Raw genomic sequence first — 14,825 nt, 5'->3', positions numbered from 1 at the left:
AATTGGTCAACATGACACGAGTTTATTTTAGCACATTAATACATGTAGATTGTTAACTCATTATTGCCTTGCCGTGTAGATTGATAGTTTGGTAACACATTTAGTTTTGTGGAGCATGATTATTATTATTTCTTTCTTTTAGCTAAACTGGAATAACTTGAGAATATATTATTTGTATGGAAACTTGAATCAATATTTTTTACTTGTGAGAAACGTTAATGCAATGATTATAGAATATTGATATTGCCTTCTACATTTTGTACGCATATATAGCTTATTTACTTTTTAAAAAGGATGATTTCATTTTGACTTATTTTATTTATAAAATTTGATTATTATTTTATTATTTCAGTGAGCTATGTCGAACTTTACTAGTCTTGAATTCGAAGTTCTTGATATCACTGGAAACAAATATTTGGCTTGGGCATTAGATGCCGAGTTTTCCCTTAGTGCAAAGGGACTTGAAGGTACAATCCGAGAAGGAAATCAAGCCCAAAATCAAGATAAAGCGAAGGCTATGATATTCCTTCGTCATCACCTCCATGGAGATCTCAAAAATGAGTATTTGACGGTGAAAGATCCACAAGTCCTTTGGAACGACTTAAAGGAAAGGTATGATCACCAGAAAACTGTGATTTTACCTAAAGCTCGTTATGAATGGGCACATCTGAGATTACAAGACTTTAAGTCTGTAAGTGATTACAACTCAGCCTTGTTCAAAATTACTTCCAAGTTGGAGTTATGTGGGGAGAAAATCACGGAAGCTGAAAGTTAGAGAAGACATTCTCTACTTTTCATGCAAATAATGTTGTCCTGCAGACATAATATCGTGAAAAGTGATTCCAGAAGTATTCCCAACTTATATCTTGTCTCTTTGTGGCTGAGCAAAACAATGAGTTTTTGATGAAAAATCATGGACTACGTCCAACTGGTTCTGCTCCATTCCTTGAAGCGAATGTGACTGAACAGAACAACACTGGCCACGGAAATGGCTACACTCGTGGTCGCGATCGTGGTCGTGGTCGTGGACATGGTCGTGTACATGGTCGTAGAGATACACGTGGACGTGGATATGGTCAAATTCGAGTCCGAGGAGTTTGTTTTAAGAACTCTAACTCTCACCAGAAGTGAGAAAAGAAAGATGGTGACAAACAAGAAAATGAATGCTACCGATGTGGAAGTAAAGACCATTGGGCTCGTACGTGCCGTACACCAACACATCTTGTTGCCTTGTATCAACAGTCAGTAAAACAAAAGGGAAAAAATGTGGAAACAAACATGGTGTACGAAGGTGGAGAGGATGACTTTGATTTTGGTGATGCCACTCACCTTGACCTTTCCGTATTCTTATATTGACTTTTAAGAGATGTTTGTTTTAGTTTATTTATTGACTTTTAATAATTTGACTTTTAGTTATTGGTTTTGGTTTTTATTTACTATGATGTTGTTTCTTTTGCATTAATGAATTTAATCTATTTTATTATTTTATATGAGATTATAATTTATTTTATTTATTTATTTGAAGAGAAATGGATGGTGGAGATTTATGCTTAGCAGACAGTGTTACTAGTCACACAATTCTGAAAAATAAGAAATATTTCTCTCATTTAATAAATAGAGAAGCAAGTGTGAGCACTATAACAGTAGTGTAAAGATAATTGAAGGCTCCGGAAGAGTAAACATAATACTTCCTATGGGAGCACAACTTGAAATTGTTGATGCATTGTATTCCCCTAAGTCTCAAAGAAACTTACTGAGTTTTAAAGATATTCGCAGAAATGGATATCATATTGAGACTATGAATGAAGGAAATATTGAATTTCTTCACATTATAAGTATTATTCATGGCTCTAAGAAAGTAGTAGAAAGACTACCAACATTTTCCACTGGATTGTATTACATTAAGATTAGTGCAATTGAGGCAAATGCCACAGTAAACCAGAAGTTTACCGAAAATATTATTGTTTGGCATGATCGGTTAGGTCATCCCGGTTCAACAATGATGCGAAAGATAATCACAAATTCATATGGGCCTCCACTGAAGAACCAGAAGATTCTTCCTAATGATTATTCATGTGCTGCTTGTTCTCAAGGTAAATTGATTATAAGGCCTTCACCAGCCAAGATAATTCATGAATCAATAAACTTCTTGGAACGTATTCAAGGAGACATTTGTGGGCTGATTCACCCACCATGTGGAACCTTTAGATATTTTATGGTTCTAATTCACGCATCAACAAGATGGTCACATGTTTCTTTGGTACCAACTCGCAAAACCTGGCGTTCGCGAGACTGCTTGCTCAATTGATCAAATTACGAGCACATTTTCCAGATTTTCCCCTTAAGGCAATTCGCCTAGACAATGCTGGTGAATTCATGTCCCAGGCTTTTAATGATTATTGCATGTCTATTGGGATAAGTGTTTCCTGTAGCACATGTTCACACACAAAATGGTTTAGCTGAATCGTTAATTAAACGTCTTCAGTTGATTGCTAGACCATTGCTTATGAAATCAAAACTCCCAGTCTCTGCATGGGGGCATGCTATATTACATGCAGCAGCGTTGATTCGCATAAGGCCAACGAGTAATCATCACGAATTCCCCATGCACCTTAACTAATAGCATCAGACCATTTAAGTAGCATATATCCCATCTCAAATTTATTACGGGTCATGAGCCAGACATATACCATCTTGAGATATTTGGATCCACCACAAATATATGTGCCGTCTAAGATGGATCCTTAGAAGAGGATGGGGATGATATATTGGATATGAATCTCCCACAAATAATGAAGTACCTTGAGCCAAATATGGGTGATCTATTTAGTGGCCAAGAACACGGATTGCAAAGTTTAATGGATCCGACTATCCAACATTAGGGGGAGAAAATAATAAGCTGGTAAGAGAAACAGAATGACATCGACCATCATTGTCTTGGCAAGATCCTCGGACTAAAGAATGTGAAATAGACGTCTAAAGATTATACATTTACAAAGCTAGCTAATCAAATGCCAAACACATTTGCTGACCCGAAAAAGAATGACTAAGTCATATATAAACCAGCTTGTAAAGCACCAACTAAATTGATGTCCAAGAGAGACACAATCAAATTGCTACAGAGTCTATACAAGATAGACCAATAAGTTCCAAAAGATAAGAATCCTCGGAAACAAAAGAGAAAGGTGCATAGAATGATAAAAAAAAATCCAAGGTCAAGGAAACCATACCAGACATAGAGATAAGGCCGGCCGGCTCTAAGGTACAGGTACCAAACAATGTAGCTTGGGATTAAATAGTTTAAAGAAGAAAGGCGTATTTGGCCATATGATTAAGACGCCATATGATGTTAAAACCAATGGATATAAATTGGTCTTATGAGGAATAGAAATCGTGAGATATAAAGCCAATGTTGCACAAGGATTCTCACAAAGACCGGTAATAGATTAAGAGGAGATATACTCCCATGTGGTGGATGCAACTACTTTTAAGATTTCTCATGTCTGGCTATATAAGAGAGAAAATTAGACTTGCAGCAAACTGATGTAGTGACTGCATATTTATATGGTCCACTGGATAATGAAAGTACTAGAGGGTATTGAGCTGAATGTACAGCAAGTTCTCGAGAACAATATTGATAATCATCGAAATATATGATCTGAATATCCTAGGAACTTCTGGATACAATTTCCCAAATGGTTGAATACCTTAAGAAAGAATTCGAGATGAAAGATCTCGGGAAAACAAAATTCTGTTTGGGATTACAACTTGAGTACATAAATGATGGGATCATTGTGCATCAGATGGCACACACTGAAAAGATACTCAAGAGATTCAATATGGCTGATTGCCATTCTCTGACCAGTCCCATGGTCGTGAGGTCTCTCGGCCTGGACACTGACCCATTCCATCCCAAGATGGACGATGAAGATGACCTAGGTCCCGAAATGTCATATCTAAGTGCCATAGGAGCTTTAATGTACTTGGCAACTCACACACGACCTGATATAAGCTTTGCCGTGAACCTACTATCTAGGTTTAGCTCCTGTTCGACCTAGAGGCATTGGAATGGGATCAAACATGTTCTTATTTACCTGCAAGGAATGAAAGATTTGGGTCTATATTATACTAACCATAACAAAGATGGTTTAGTTGGCTTTGCTGATGCTGGTTATTTATCAGGTCCACATCAAGCTCGGTCACAGACAAGATATGTCTTCACACATGGAGGTACGGTCATATCATGGCGTTCCATGAAACAAACCATCGCGGCCACTTCATATAATCACTCGGAAATCTTGGCCATACAAGAGGACAGCCGCGAGTGTGTTTGGTTGAGGTCGATGACCCAACACGTCCGAGCTGATTGCGGGATGACCGAGTGCAAAAACCCAATCGTGATGTATGAGGACAATGCTGCGTGCATTGCTCAGCTCAAGGACGGTTACATAAAAGGTGATAGGACGAAGCACATATTGCCTAAGTTCTTCTTTACTCACGAGCTTCAGAAAGCCGGTGAGGTCCAGGTCGTCCAAGTACGATCCAGTGACAATTCAGCTGACTTATTCACCAAGGCACTTCCTACCTGCACGTTCAGGAAGCTCACGCATCAGATTGGGATGCGTAGGCTGAAGGACCTCCACTAAGGTTCACATCAGGGGGAGTAGTACGTGTTGTACTCTTTTTCCTTCATCATGGTTTTGTCTCACTGGGTTTTCCTGATAAGGTTTTAATGAGGCAACATTAAGCGTATTACAATCCATGTATGGTTATCGCATCCAAGGTGGAGTGTTATAAATCAATTGGTGGATGTCCATAACCGGCCCGGTCCATAACCGGCCCGGTCCATAACCGGCCCGGTCCATAACCGGTCCGGTCCATAACCGGTCCGGTCTATAACCGGCCCGGTCCATAACCGATCCGGTCCATAACCGGCCCATACACTTAGAGAGAGAGACGGTCCAACCCTAGAGAGAGAGAGGCGGCCGCGAGACTTGGAGAAGAGATAGAGGCGGCTACAACTTGCATGTTTCCTGATTCGTTTATGTTTATAATTTATAATCTTTTTTATTATTGTATTTTCATTTATCTCTCTTGTAACTCCTATATAAAGGGAACACTTATTCATTAATAATATACATAAACTTACAGCTAATGTTAAGTTTCACGCTTTCCAGTATTATTGTCTTCTTTGATACACATAAATAGTGCGGCAATATTCGATATATGACAATGATTGCTAAGCTGAATGGAAACATGATAATAAATCTTATATATATAAAGTAAGCTAGTGTTCTGCCCACAGTCATCCACGTCATCACATTGCATAGGGCAATCTGTGACCCCTGTAATTTTATTTTTAATTGGCTTAAACTTCTCAAAAACCGAAGCGACCTCTCCTCCTAGATCTAGAAACCATCGTATATTTCATCAATTTAAATGTTCAGGACGTTCCTAATTCTCATCTCTTTGTTGTAACGAAGATTCATGTCCTTTATATTATTTGGATCATGTATTTGCCCTTCAAATCAGTTATTATTCTGAGTATCATTTTTTTTTCTCTGTAATCTCCTTCGATAAATAGAGTCGGGAAGAGGGATATGATTTCTGGATTGAATTCAGTGATTACTTTGAGTGTCTCCACCAAAGAGGTATCCTACTACTTCTTTATTCTCCTCTTTCCTGGTCTTCTATTGAGACCGAGCTAGAAAAAAATTGAGGTTAGGTCTTTAGAGAAATGTGTTACACTGCCCCATATCCCATTGTCTCACTTGAAGGCAGTCCGGTGCAGGTAGGTGGTACAGATGTGACTCCTCCGTTTTTGGTCAATAAAATAAAGAGGCCAGTTTATGGGGGTTGATATGCTGCTGCTTTATTCCAAGGTAATCTGACCACCACTTTTAAAATCGATAATTCCATTACCTATTTTGGACTCCTTTGTAGAAAAAGTGGTCACTCTAATTTGAACTAGAAAGCGACGACGCAGGCTCTATGCGGCGGAGCAGTTGGTGCTTACCCCGAACTCAAGGAGAATGCTCTTCACGAGTTTTCTAAGGTCGTTCATTATCTCTCTCTATGCAGTTAATTAAACTTCTCTTGCTTAGTGTTGCTTATGAATTCTGATTGTCTTGGTTTTTGTATTGACAATCTAAATTTTTTTTTTACTAGGTCTTGGTTTGTTTTGCTCGGTAAATCTACGGTTAATCTAGGACAAGCTTTCAGATCTGTAGGATGATATCGTTGAAACTCTAGACAATTAAAAAGTTAAATGGTTTTGATGTTCTGTAATAATATAACATGTGGTCGTGTGTTTTTAATTTACTATCATTTTTTGAGAAGAGAGATCTTTCATGATTTGACTCTCCTGCTGTGGCCCTCTGCTGGTACCATTCCTGCTCTTCCACATGTACTCTTCGTCCATTAAAGCTGAGTGAAACCTTCACATGGTGAAATAAAGTCGAACTATCACAATTACACTTCAGCGGTTGGGAGTGGGAAGAAGGTGATGAGAGAAGTTATCTTGAACTGGTATAATCAAATCTCAAAAATTCATAACATATACCGTCCCAAGAACTGGGCTTTACATCAATCTCAAAAGTTCTTACGATAATTTTAACTCGGACAAGGCATTGATGATTGCACATCAATGGAGGAAAGCTCAAGAAATACTGGCCAGTCACTTATCACTTCCATATCTTAAACAGAGGAGGAATATATGCGAATGAAAACCGAAGCTCTCAGTACTCATCCGCCAGCCTTCTTACTTCGGTTAATCGTGAGATAACTAATTCCTTTAAATTTGCAGATTTGGATCAAATATTATTCGTTGTTTGCTGAAAATTTACCCTTTTTCTCTCAGATTCGCCGAAACCCAGTAATGATGCATGTTCTAAGATCAACTCCATGATCATCCCTTGCTGTGAAGACTTGATAGAGCCCAAGAGTGATCACAGTCACAAGATTGTAGAGATCACAAACAACACAGGGAAATATCTTCTTGATGAAAACTTAGTAAGTTTCATGATTTCAAACTGCATTAAACAAACCCAGAAAAATGCAAGGTACCAGACATTATAGCTGGTTTTACATGACGATAGGAATGTTGACTTTGGTGCAAACAGGTGGATGAACCTTCGTGTTCAACGCCCAGGAAAAGACCAAACGACATACCAAGCATTGAGTCCATTGAGGTACTTAGAATTCCAGTATCTGAGACTTACTGAGAGCGTTTCAAGATGGGAAACTGTTGAAGCAGGCCAATGGTGATGCAAAGGAGCAGCAACACCTTATACGTGCTTCCTTTGTTTATGTAGCAGCTGTGTCGGACTCAAGATCTCCTCTCTCTGCTGTTAACTGATACCCAAAGAGGATTAGTCTTACATAAGCCAAGAAAAGAAGGTTATTAACTTATTATTGTGTCACACTCTGCAGAAAGAGTATTGTTGCATTGCATACATGTCAACTTATTTTCTTCGTGGAACTGGTTTGAGGATTTTTACAAAACACTTTTCTTAGTATTCTTTATTTGTTTAGTTAAGATTTGTATTGTTTATTAGTTGGAACAAAATAAATTTTTTATCTTCTGAATCAGTATATTATGAGTCCTGGTAATTTTAATTACAAGCAATTCTATTAGGTTTACGGTGTTAGATACGCCATGAGCTTGAGATTAGCGATTTCTAATGGTATAGTTCCAGTTAAAAATTGTTGCCGAGTTCAAGTTAATTTAAACGGGGCAAGATGGATTCTGAATCTGGTAATGGACCAGTATATTGGTTTCCTCTAACCGAAATCGTTTTTATGTTGTAAGTATGCCTGTGTTGGCGACAAGGACCATGGAGACGGAGACCACTGAGGATAAAGGACTGCAGATTTGGCTATGGCGAAATAAATGGTTGGAAAGGTCCGGTCATGTTTTTAAGATTGATAAAGGTAAGCATTTCTAAATACTGGACTTTTGCCAGCGACAGGGAGATAATGCCGGTAAGAATGAATCTGGGATTAACCGAATCTATGTGGACAGTGTGTTCGACAACTCTGTGATCACCCTTATAGCAACAAAAACGTCCCACAAGCAATAATCAGTACCTTTCTTTCAGTTACTTAAAACTACTAAAGAGTCTTGGGTTATACTATATTGGAAAGCGAAAAGACCCGCCTCATCATCGGGATGCGATGCAGCAGTTCCCGTTGGATTTAAATATGGACAAAAGATAGTGGCGCTAAGATGACGAGATGGAAAGAACAAGAGTTCAGGGTGTTGTTGTTTTAAATATAACTAATGATGTGAACAAATATTTGGCATGCGTAAAAGGAAAATACAAAGAGATAGATGCAACAAGGTTTAATCAGAAGTTTAATATCCAATGAAAGTCATTAAAATAAAATGAAGATAAAAAAATTCTAATGTTGGTGTCCATCAAAAATGTGTTATTGTTTTCATCAAAATTGTGGGTTCCATCTGCAAACAAAATGTTAGTATCTATGTTAGTACTTATTATCTATGTAAATACATACAACACACATGAACAATCGTTAGAAGAAGAAGCAACCAAGTTTCATGAAGCAATCTATACTGTAAAAATAATTTGTTTATTGTTCTGTAAAACTATCTACGTAGTCATGGAAATTTAGAAAAAGATTGACCCAGTTAAACGTCGAAATATAACATGTCACCGTTAAAGCACACAATTCTCTTTTGTCTATCCCATGAGCAGCTCAATCCATTCATTTTCATTTTTCTTATCTACTTTAAAAATCATATTTTCATGCAAATATTTTTGAATATTCTTTTACTTCACATTATACTTCTAGAACACTTTTAGTTTTTTCTTTAACACTTTCTCACACTTTTTATATTGAAACTTTTTTACCGAGAAGACTCACACGCTTCTTGGTTTACACAATTAATCATCATCCAATTGGTACAATTAGTTCTTCTATTACTGTAAAACCATCTCCGATGATCTATGTTTTTTAATAGATTTGGATTCTACTCCAATATTACTCTATTTTAGAATGATAAATATAGTGATGAACAAAAATAAATTTTTTATTTTTTATATAAATTAAACCCATTTTCTATTTTACTAAAAGTGAGAAATATAGTAGAGTTGAATATTTTTTACTCTATTTTTTTTTGATGAAAAATATAGTGGAGCTAGAGATTCTTCATATTCGCATGGAGTTCGCTCCCAGAAATATAGCTACCCCTACCCCCTCACGTCAATCCCACGAGATGAAAAATCTAAAAAATTAAAGAGAATGCAGAACAATAATTTACATCAAAAGTATAACAAAACATATATTAAAAATATAAATCAACAACAAACAAATTTTTAGTAACGGCTGTAAAATACCTCTAACAACACTATAATTCTAGAAAAACAATTAGGAATCTAGGAAACCAAAATCTGCAAAGATATATCTTATAGAAACATAATTCACAATGTGAAAGTAAACTTACCATTAATCATAAAATAAACACATAAAATACAAGTATATTTGAATTAAGAGACACACAAAAAAAAATAGAATGAAAATTAACATGTCACTATACTATACATAAATAGTAAGTTCTACAGTCCACAAAATCTTGTGTACTCTCGAAACATTACATTTCACATATTGGCTCATGTTTTCATATTTTAGACTTTATTTTTAATTGTCGGTCTACTAATTTGACATCCAGTAAATGAATTGGTCTGATCTGACCGCACATTGCCTTACTCCTACTCGCTTCCAAAGATCTAACATTGTTGAAGTTATAACGCTAAACCTAAATGACATTATTTTGTAAAGCCAGCTTCGTAACGCCCCAAATCCTCATTTAGTTGATATTGCTGATATTCTCTTTAGCATTCCAAAAAACTAATTTTCTACTATGAAAAAAATAAACAAACTAACTGATTATTATAATAATTAAACTAAACATACATTAATTTTAATTCAACTCTTCTATTGATAAATGTCAACCGTAGTAGATGATTATGATTTGTTTGTATTAACAATCTGAGCACATCACTATGAAAATGAAGTAGCTAAAAAATCATTATGAAAAAAAAATTTAACAATAAATTATTACAAATCACACCAATATTAATACAAAATTCAAATATTATATTTTAGAAAAAATGCTAAAATATTTACAAACCATAATTAGTAAAACACTAAAAACAAAAGAAAAGTTCTGTACAAATTGAAAATCTAATACAAACTGAAAAAACATATATTATAAAACATCATTTGTTGTTACATAATATATACTAATTATTATTTATTACATTATTGAATTTTTTTATATATTACTTTGAAATATAACATTTTATAATTTTATCACATTACATTTGATATTCAATTGGTTTAGATTGGAGGTGGGTATATTAATTTATTATCGTGAAAATTTGTTATTAAAATAATATTTCAATCTGATACTTTTAGAAAAAAAATATTAGTTATTTTTAATTTAGATTTTTTCAACTATATCAAATTGAAATAGAAATCAAATAGAAAAACATAGAAATCATTACATTTTCTTTCATTTTTTAATTTAATAATTTTGTGTTCTCTTACAAAAACATTGTTAGTGATCTTTCAACTCAAACCAACAAAATTTAATTAAACCTACTATATAATTTTAGAATAAAAACAGATTACGTTTATTATTTTCAGTATAAAGTAAAATTTCAAATATTTTATAAAATTAAAATATATTCTAATATAAAATAGTTTTAGTGTAAACTCACGGGCGGCCGACCCCTAGTATTTAAATAAAGTTGAAATAGTTACCAATTCTTAAATGCTAATTGTACATATCAAATGAAGAGAAAATAATCTGATAGGTCTATCGGTTGAAAAATAAAGAACTAAATGCTAACTGGTTTTTAATGTGGGATAATTTCAATAATTTATAATCATTTATAAAACAATAAAGATTTCAAAATTAAAATATTAACTTTTCAATATATGTTCAATGCAAATATCAAAATATAAGTTTACATTTTCATACGATGTATAGTTTAATTTAAACAATATGAAATATATATATATATATATATATATATATATGTATGTATGTATATATATTAACAGAAAAAACTATTAAAATAAAATTATTTCTTCATATGGTCTTATTATCATTGTATCTTAATATAGAAAAAAATTTAAACATTGATCATACAAGTTTATGTGTGACTTTTAACAGTTTTAGTAATTTATACTCGTTTTTAAAAATTCAAAATACAACATATATATAAAATCTAGATTTTTATTATATGATTAATCTAATTATGTAATTTATTTTAATAATAAAGAAATAAACAAAAATGATAAAAAAAATACAAATTGTTATCAAATCTTTATTGTTTAAAATCATTAATAGCTATATATATATATTTTAATCACATTAGATAATTCCGTAGGTTTTATTTAAGGAAAGCCTTTGAAACAATAAAGATTTGATATACGCGACCAACTATAGCATGCAAAATATTATTTTGCTAGAGAGTATAGTTTTTAGACTATAGTTTATATAGGTGCTCTAGAATTATTTGAAATATGATTTAGAACGCATACACAAGTGCCACATGGGTTGGGGTTTTTTATATAATTTTTATAAAATTCAGGTTATAACTTTTTAAAAGATCCTAAATTAATATATAGGGGATGGTTATGATCATCACATATATTCTGTATCAGTGTTATCATTAAACGTGTATCGGTGTATCAGTGTATGTATCACATATAATCTCGCACTGGAATCAGAATCGAAAGCGTATAGAGGTTGGAAAAGTAACAGACCTTCTCGGGTAAGAAACAGCGAATGCAGTCCATTAGATGTAAGGCCCATGTGTGCGATGGACCTGGCCTTTTATAACCAGGCTGAACAAATAAATAGTCTTTTATTTCATTTTTTGTTACTTTTGTTTAATACAAGTTGGCACATGGATCACAAAAATAGTCACAAAAATTTCAGCCGTCGAATAAGACCTGTCTTATGGGGCCAACACACACCTGGCAAGCCGTCGGGTATTGGGACACACATGTTGAGCCGGTCTGGATCATAATTGACACCTTCCACTTTCTTTAGATTCTGTATAAAGCAAATAAGTGGCAGATTAGTGTTACAAAAACATAATTAACAACAGTATTTTTTTTTATCTCGGTATAATAGCTGGGCATTCGGTTTATACGATTTTTTCAGGTTGGTTTATTCGGTTATCGGATTTTCGGTTTTTAGAAAATGACACTGAAGTAAACCGAACTAAATTCTGGTTTAGTTCCGAATTTATTTAGGTTATTCAATTCAGTTTTGGATGTTATTATTCATTCTGAATTAAACCAAAATCTATTTATATATCAGTTTATTCAGTTAATTCAGTTAATTGGTAGAAAACAAAATATTCAGGTGTGTAAAAATGGTTTATTTCTGTTGTTATGTCCCAGACCGAAAACTGAATAAATTTTTAAGCCTATATTAAAAAAAACTAATACTAATATGTAGAAAATTTCAAAGATTTTTTTTCTCAAAAAAAACTAATATTCAGTATACACCTTGTTTGAAGTCTATTAGTTTTTCCCTTTTATGTTAGATTCATGTTTATTATGGACTTTCAACATAAAACCAATTAATAATTAGTAGATTGATCCTAATCTTTTATATAGTAGTCAATGTTCCATTGGGTTTTCGACGTGGGATACGTAACCCTGATATTTTACAATACGCCTCTAATGCTTTTTTTGAGAAAAATGCCTCTAATGCTTTTGCATTAAAAATGTCGAGACAAAAATTTGTTGTACATTTCATATTTTCTTTTCCTTGATGATACTACGATTAATCGATATTGTTGTACATTTCATATTTTCTTTTCCTTGATGATTTGATTGCCAAATTTTGCCGTGGGGCCGTTTTCTATGCAGAAGACTGATTGCTCGGTTTTTTTTTTTTTTATGGTTAGGAGAAAAATTCAAAAACACATGACCCAATAAGATATAGTTTTCAATGAATTCGGAAGAATCAAAACGAAGGACAAATAGTAGTATCGTTTTGCAGCTCTCGCTACGAGTATTACTTGAATACATTGATATTTCAAAGTGGACCATACGTTATAGAAAGTTCAGCGTAACACAGAAAACAGTTTTTGAATGATTGTGTTAACTGTTCTTTCCAGTATTATTGTTTTCTTTTGATACACATAAATAGTGCGGCAATATTCGATATATGAGAATGATTGCTAAGCTGAATGGAAACATGATAATAAATATTTAAATAAAGTTGAAATAGTTACCAATTCTTAAATGCTAATTGTACATATCAAATGAAGAGAAAATAATCTGATAGGTCTATCGGTTGAAAAATAAAGAACTAAAGCACCCTAGCAATTTGATGGGCCATCTCCTGTCTCTCTAGTCTATCATTAGTTAACCTGATATTCCAAAAAGCATCTACGTAATTTTCATTTCACTTACTTAATTTATATATGCATCTACGTGTTACATGTTTTCTTTCTTTGAATATGTTGTAAATAGAGAAGAGAAAGACAAGAGAAGAGAGGAATCAGTCTATCTTATTCTATGAATAATGAACTTTTTATATAGGGATACAATACGAGAGTTTAGCTAGGAAACCAAGTACAAGTAAATTTTGGTGAACAAGATTTTTTATAATTGACATCACAATAAATATAACACTTCTCTTTGATGTCTATTATGCGCGTATGATGATGCCTCGTTAAAAATCTTACCTGGAAAATCCGGTGGGAAAAACCATGGTTAAGGGAAAAAGAGTGCGGCGCGCAATTACTTTCCCTCATGTATACAAACGTCAAGATCCTTAAGACGACGTAATCCGATAAGATGAACCAACTTCTTGAAAGTAGAAGTGAGTAGCGCTTTGGTGAATAAGTCAGCTAAATTGTCACTTGAACGAACTTGAACGACACAAACATCTCCATTATTTTGTAGATCATGGGTGAAAAATAATTTCGGTAGAATGTGCTTTGTCCTGTCTCCTTTGATGTATCCATTTTTGAGTTGAGCGATACATGCAGCATTATCCTCATACATGACTGTTGGGGATTCTTTCCATGTAGATAGACCACAATCTTCCCGTATATGTTGAATGACGGATCTTAATCATACACACTCGCGACTAGCTTCATGAATGGCTAAAATCTCTGCGTGGTTAGAAGAAGTAGCTGCAATTGTTTGCTTCATCGAACGCCAAGAGATAGCAGTTCCACCACAAGTAAACACATATCTTGTTTGTGATCTAGCATTGTGGGGATCAGACATGTATCCATCATCTGCAAAACCAATCAAACCTTCTGTGGATGAATTAGGAAAGAATATTCCCATGTCTTTCGTACCTTGGAGGTATCGAAGTATATGTTTAATCCCATTCTAATGCCTACGAGTTGGGCATGAACTAAACCTTGCCAATAGATTCACTGCAAATGATATATCAGGTCTTGTATGACTAGCAAGGTACATTAATGCCCCTATAGCACTTAAGTATGGTACTTCAGGACCAAGAACTTCTTCATTCTTCTCTCTAGGGCGGAAGGGATCTTTATTCACATCGAGTGATCTTACCACCATTGGACTACTCAAAGGATGTGCTTGATCCATAGAAAATCGTTTAGCCACCTTTTCTGTGTAAGTTTCTTGATGCACTAAGATTCCATTCTTAAGGTGCTCAATTTGTAGTCCAAACAAAACCTTGTTTTTCCAAGATCTTTCATCTCAAACTTTTTCTTCAAGTAATCCATTGTAATTGAAATTTTTCAGGAGTTCCAGTAATGTTTAAATCATCAACATACACTGCA

General features: G+C 34.1%; 2 protein-coding genes across 2 annotated transcripts; one reads left to right on the top strand and one right to left on the bottom strand.

The window, feature by feature from the left end:
- Nucleotides 1–358: 358 nt before the first annotated feature.
- Nucleotides 359–775, top strand: LOC125580042. The gene has a single exon (XM_048743990.1). The coding sequence runs from the start codon at nucleotides 359–361 to the stop codon at nucleotides 773–775; it is 417 nt and encodes a 138-aa protein (XP_048599947.1).
- Nucleotides 776–14,133: 13,358 nt separating this feature from the next.
- Nucleotides 14,134–14,598, bottom strand: LOC125580041 (secreted RxLR effector protein 161-like). The gene is made up of 2 exons (XM_048743989.1): nucleotides 14,412–14,598; nucleotides 14,134–14,303 (listed from the first exon to the last, which is right to left on the bottom strand). The coding sequence occupies exons 1-2, from the start codon at nucleotides 14,596–14,598 to the stop codon at nucleotides 14,134–14,136; spliced, it is 357 nt and encodes a 118-aa protein (XP_048599946.1).
- Between the last annotated feature and the right edge of the window lie 227 nt (nucleotides 14,599–14,825).

Source organism: Brassica napus, chromosome C1 (assembly GCF_020379485.1).
Source record: "Brassica napus cultivar Da-Ae chromosome C1, Da-Ae, whole genome shotgun sequence".
NCBI classification, from domain to species: Eukaryota; Viridiplantae; Streptophyta; class Magnoliopsida; order Brassicales; family Brassicaceae; genus Brassica; species Brassica napus.
This window is presented reverse-complemented; position numbering and strand designations above follow the sequence as displayed.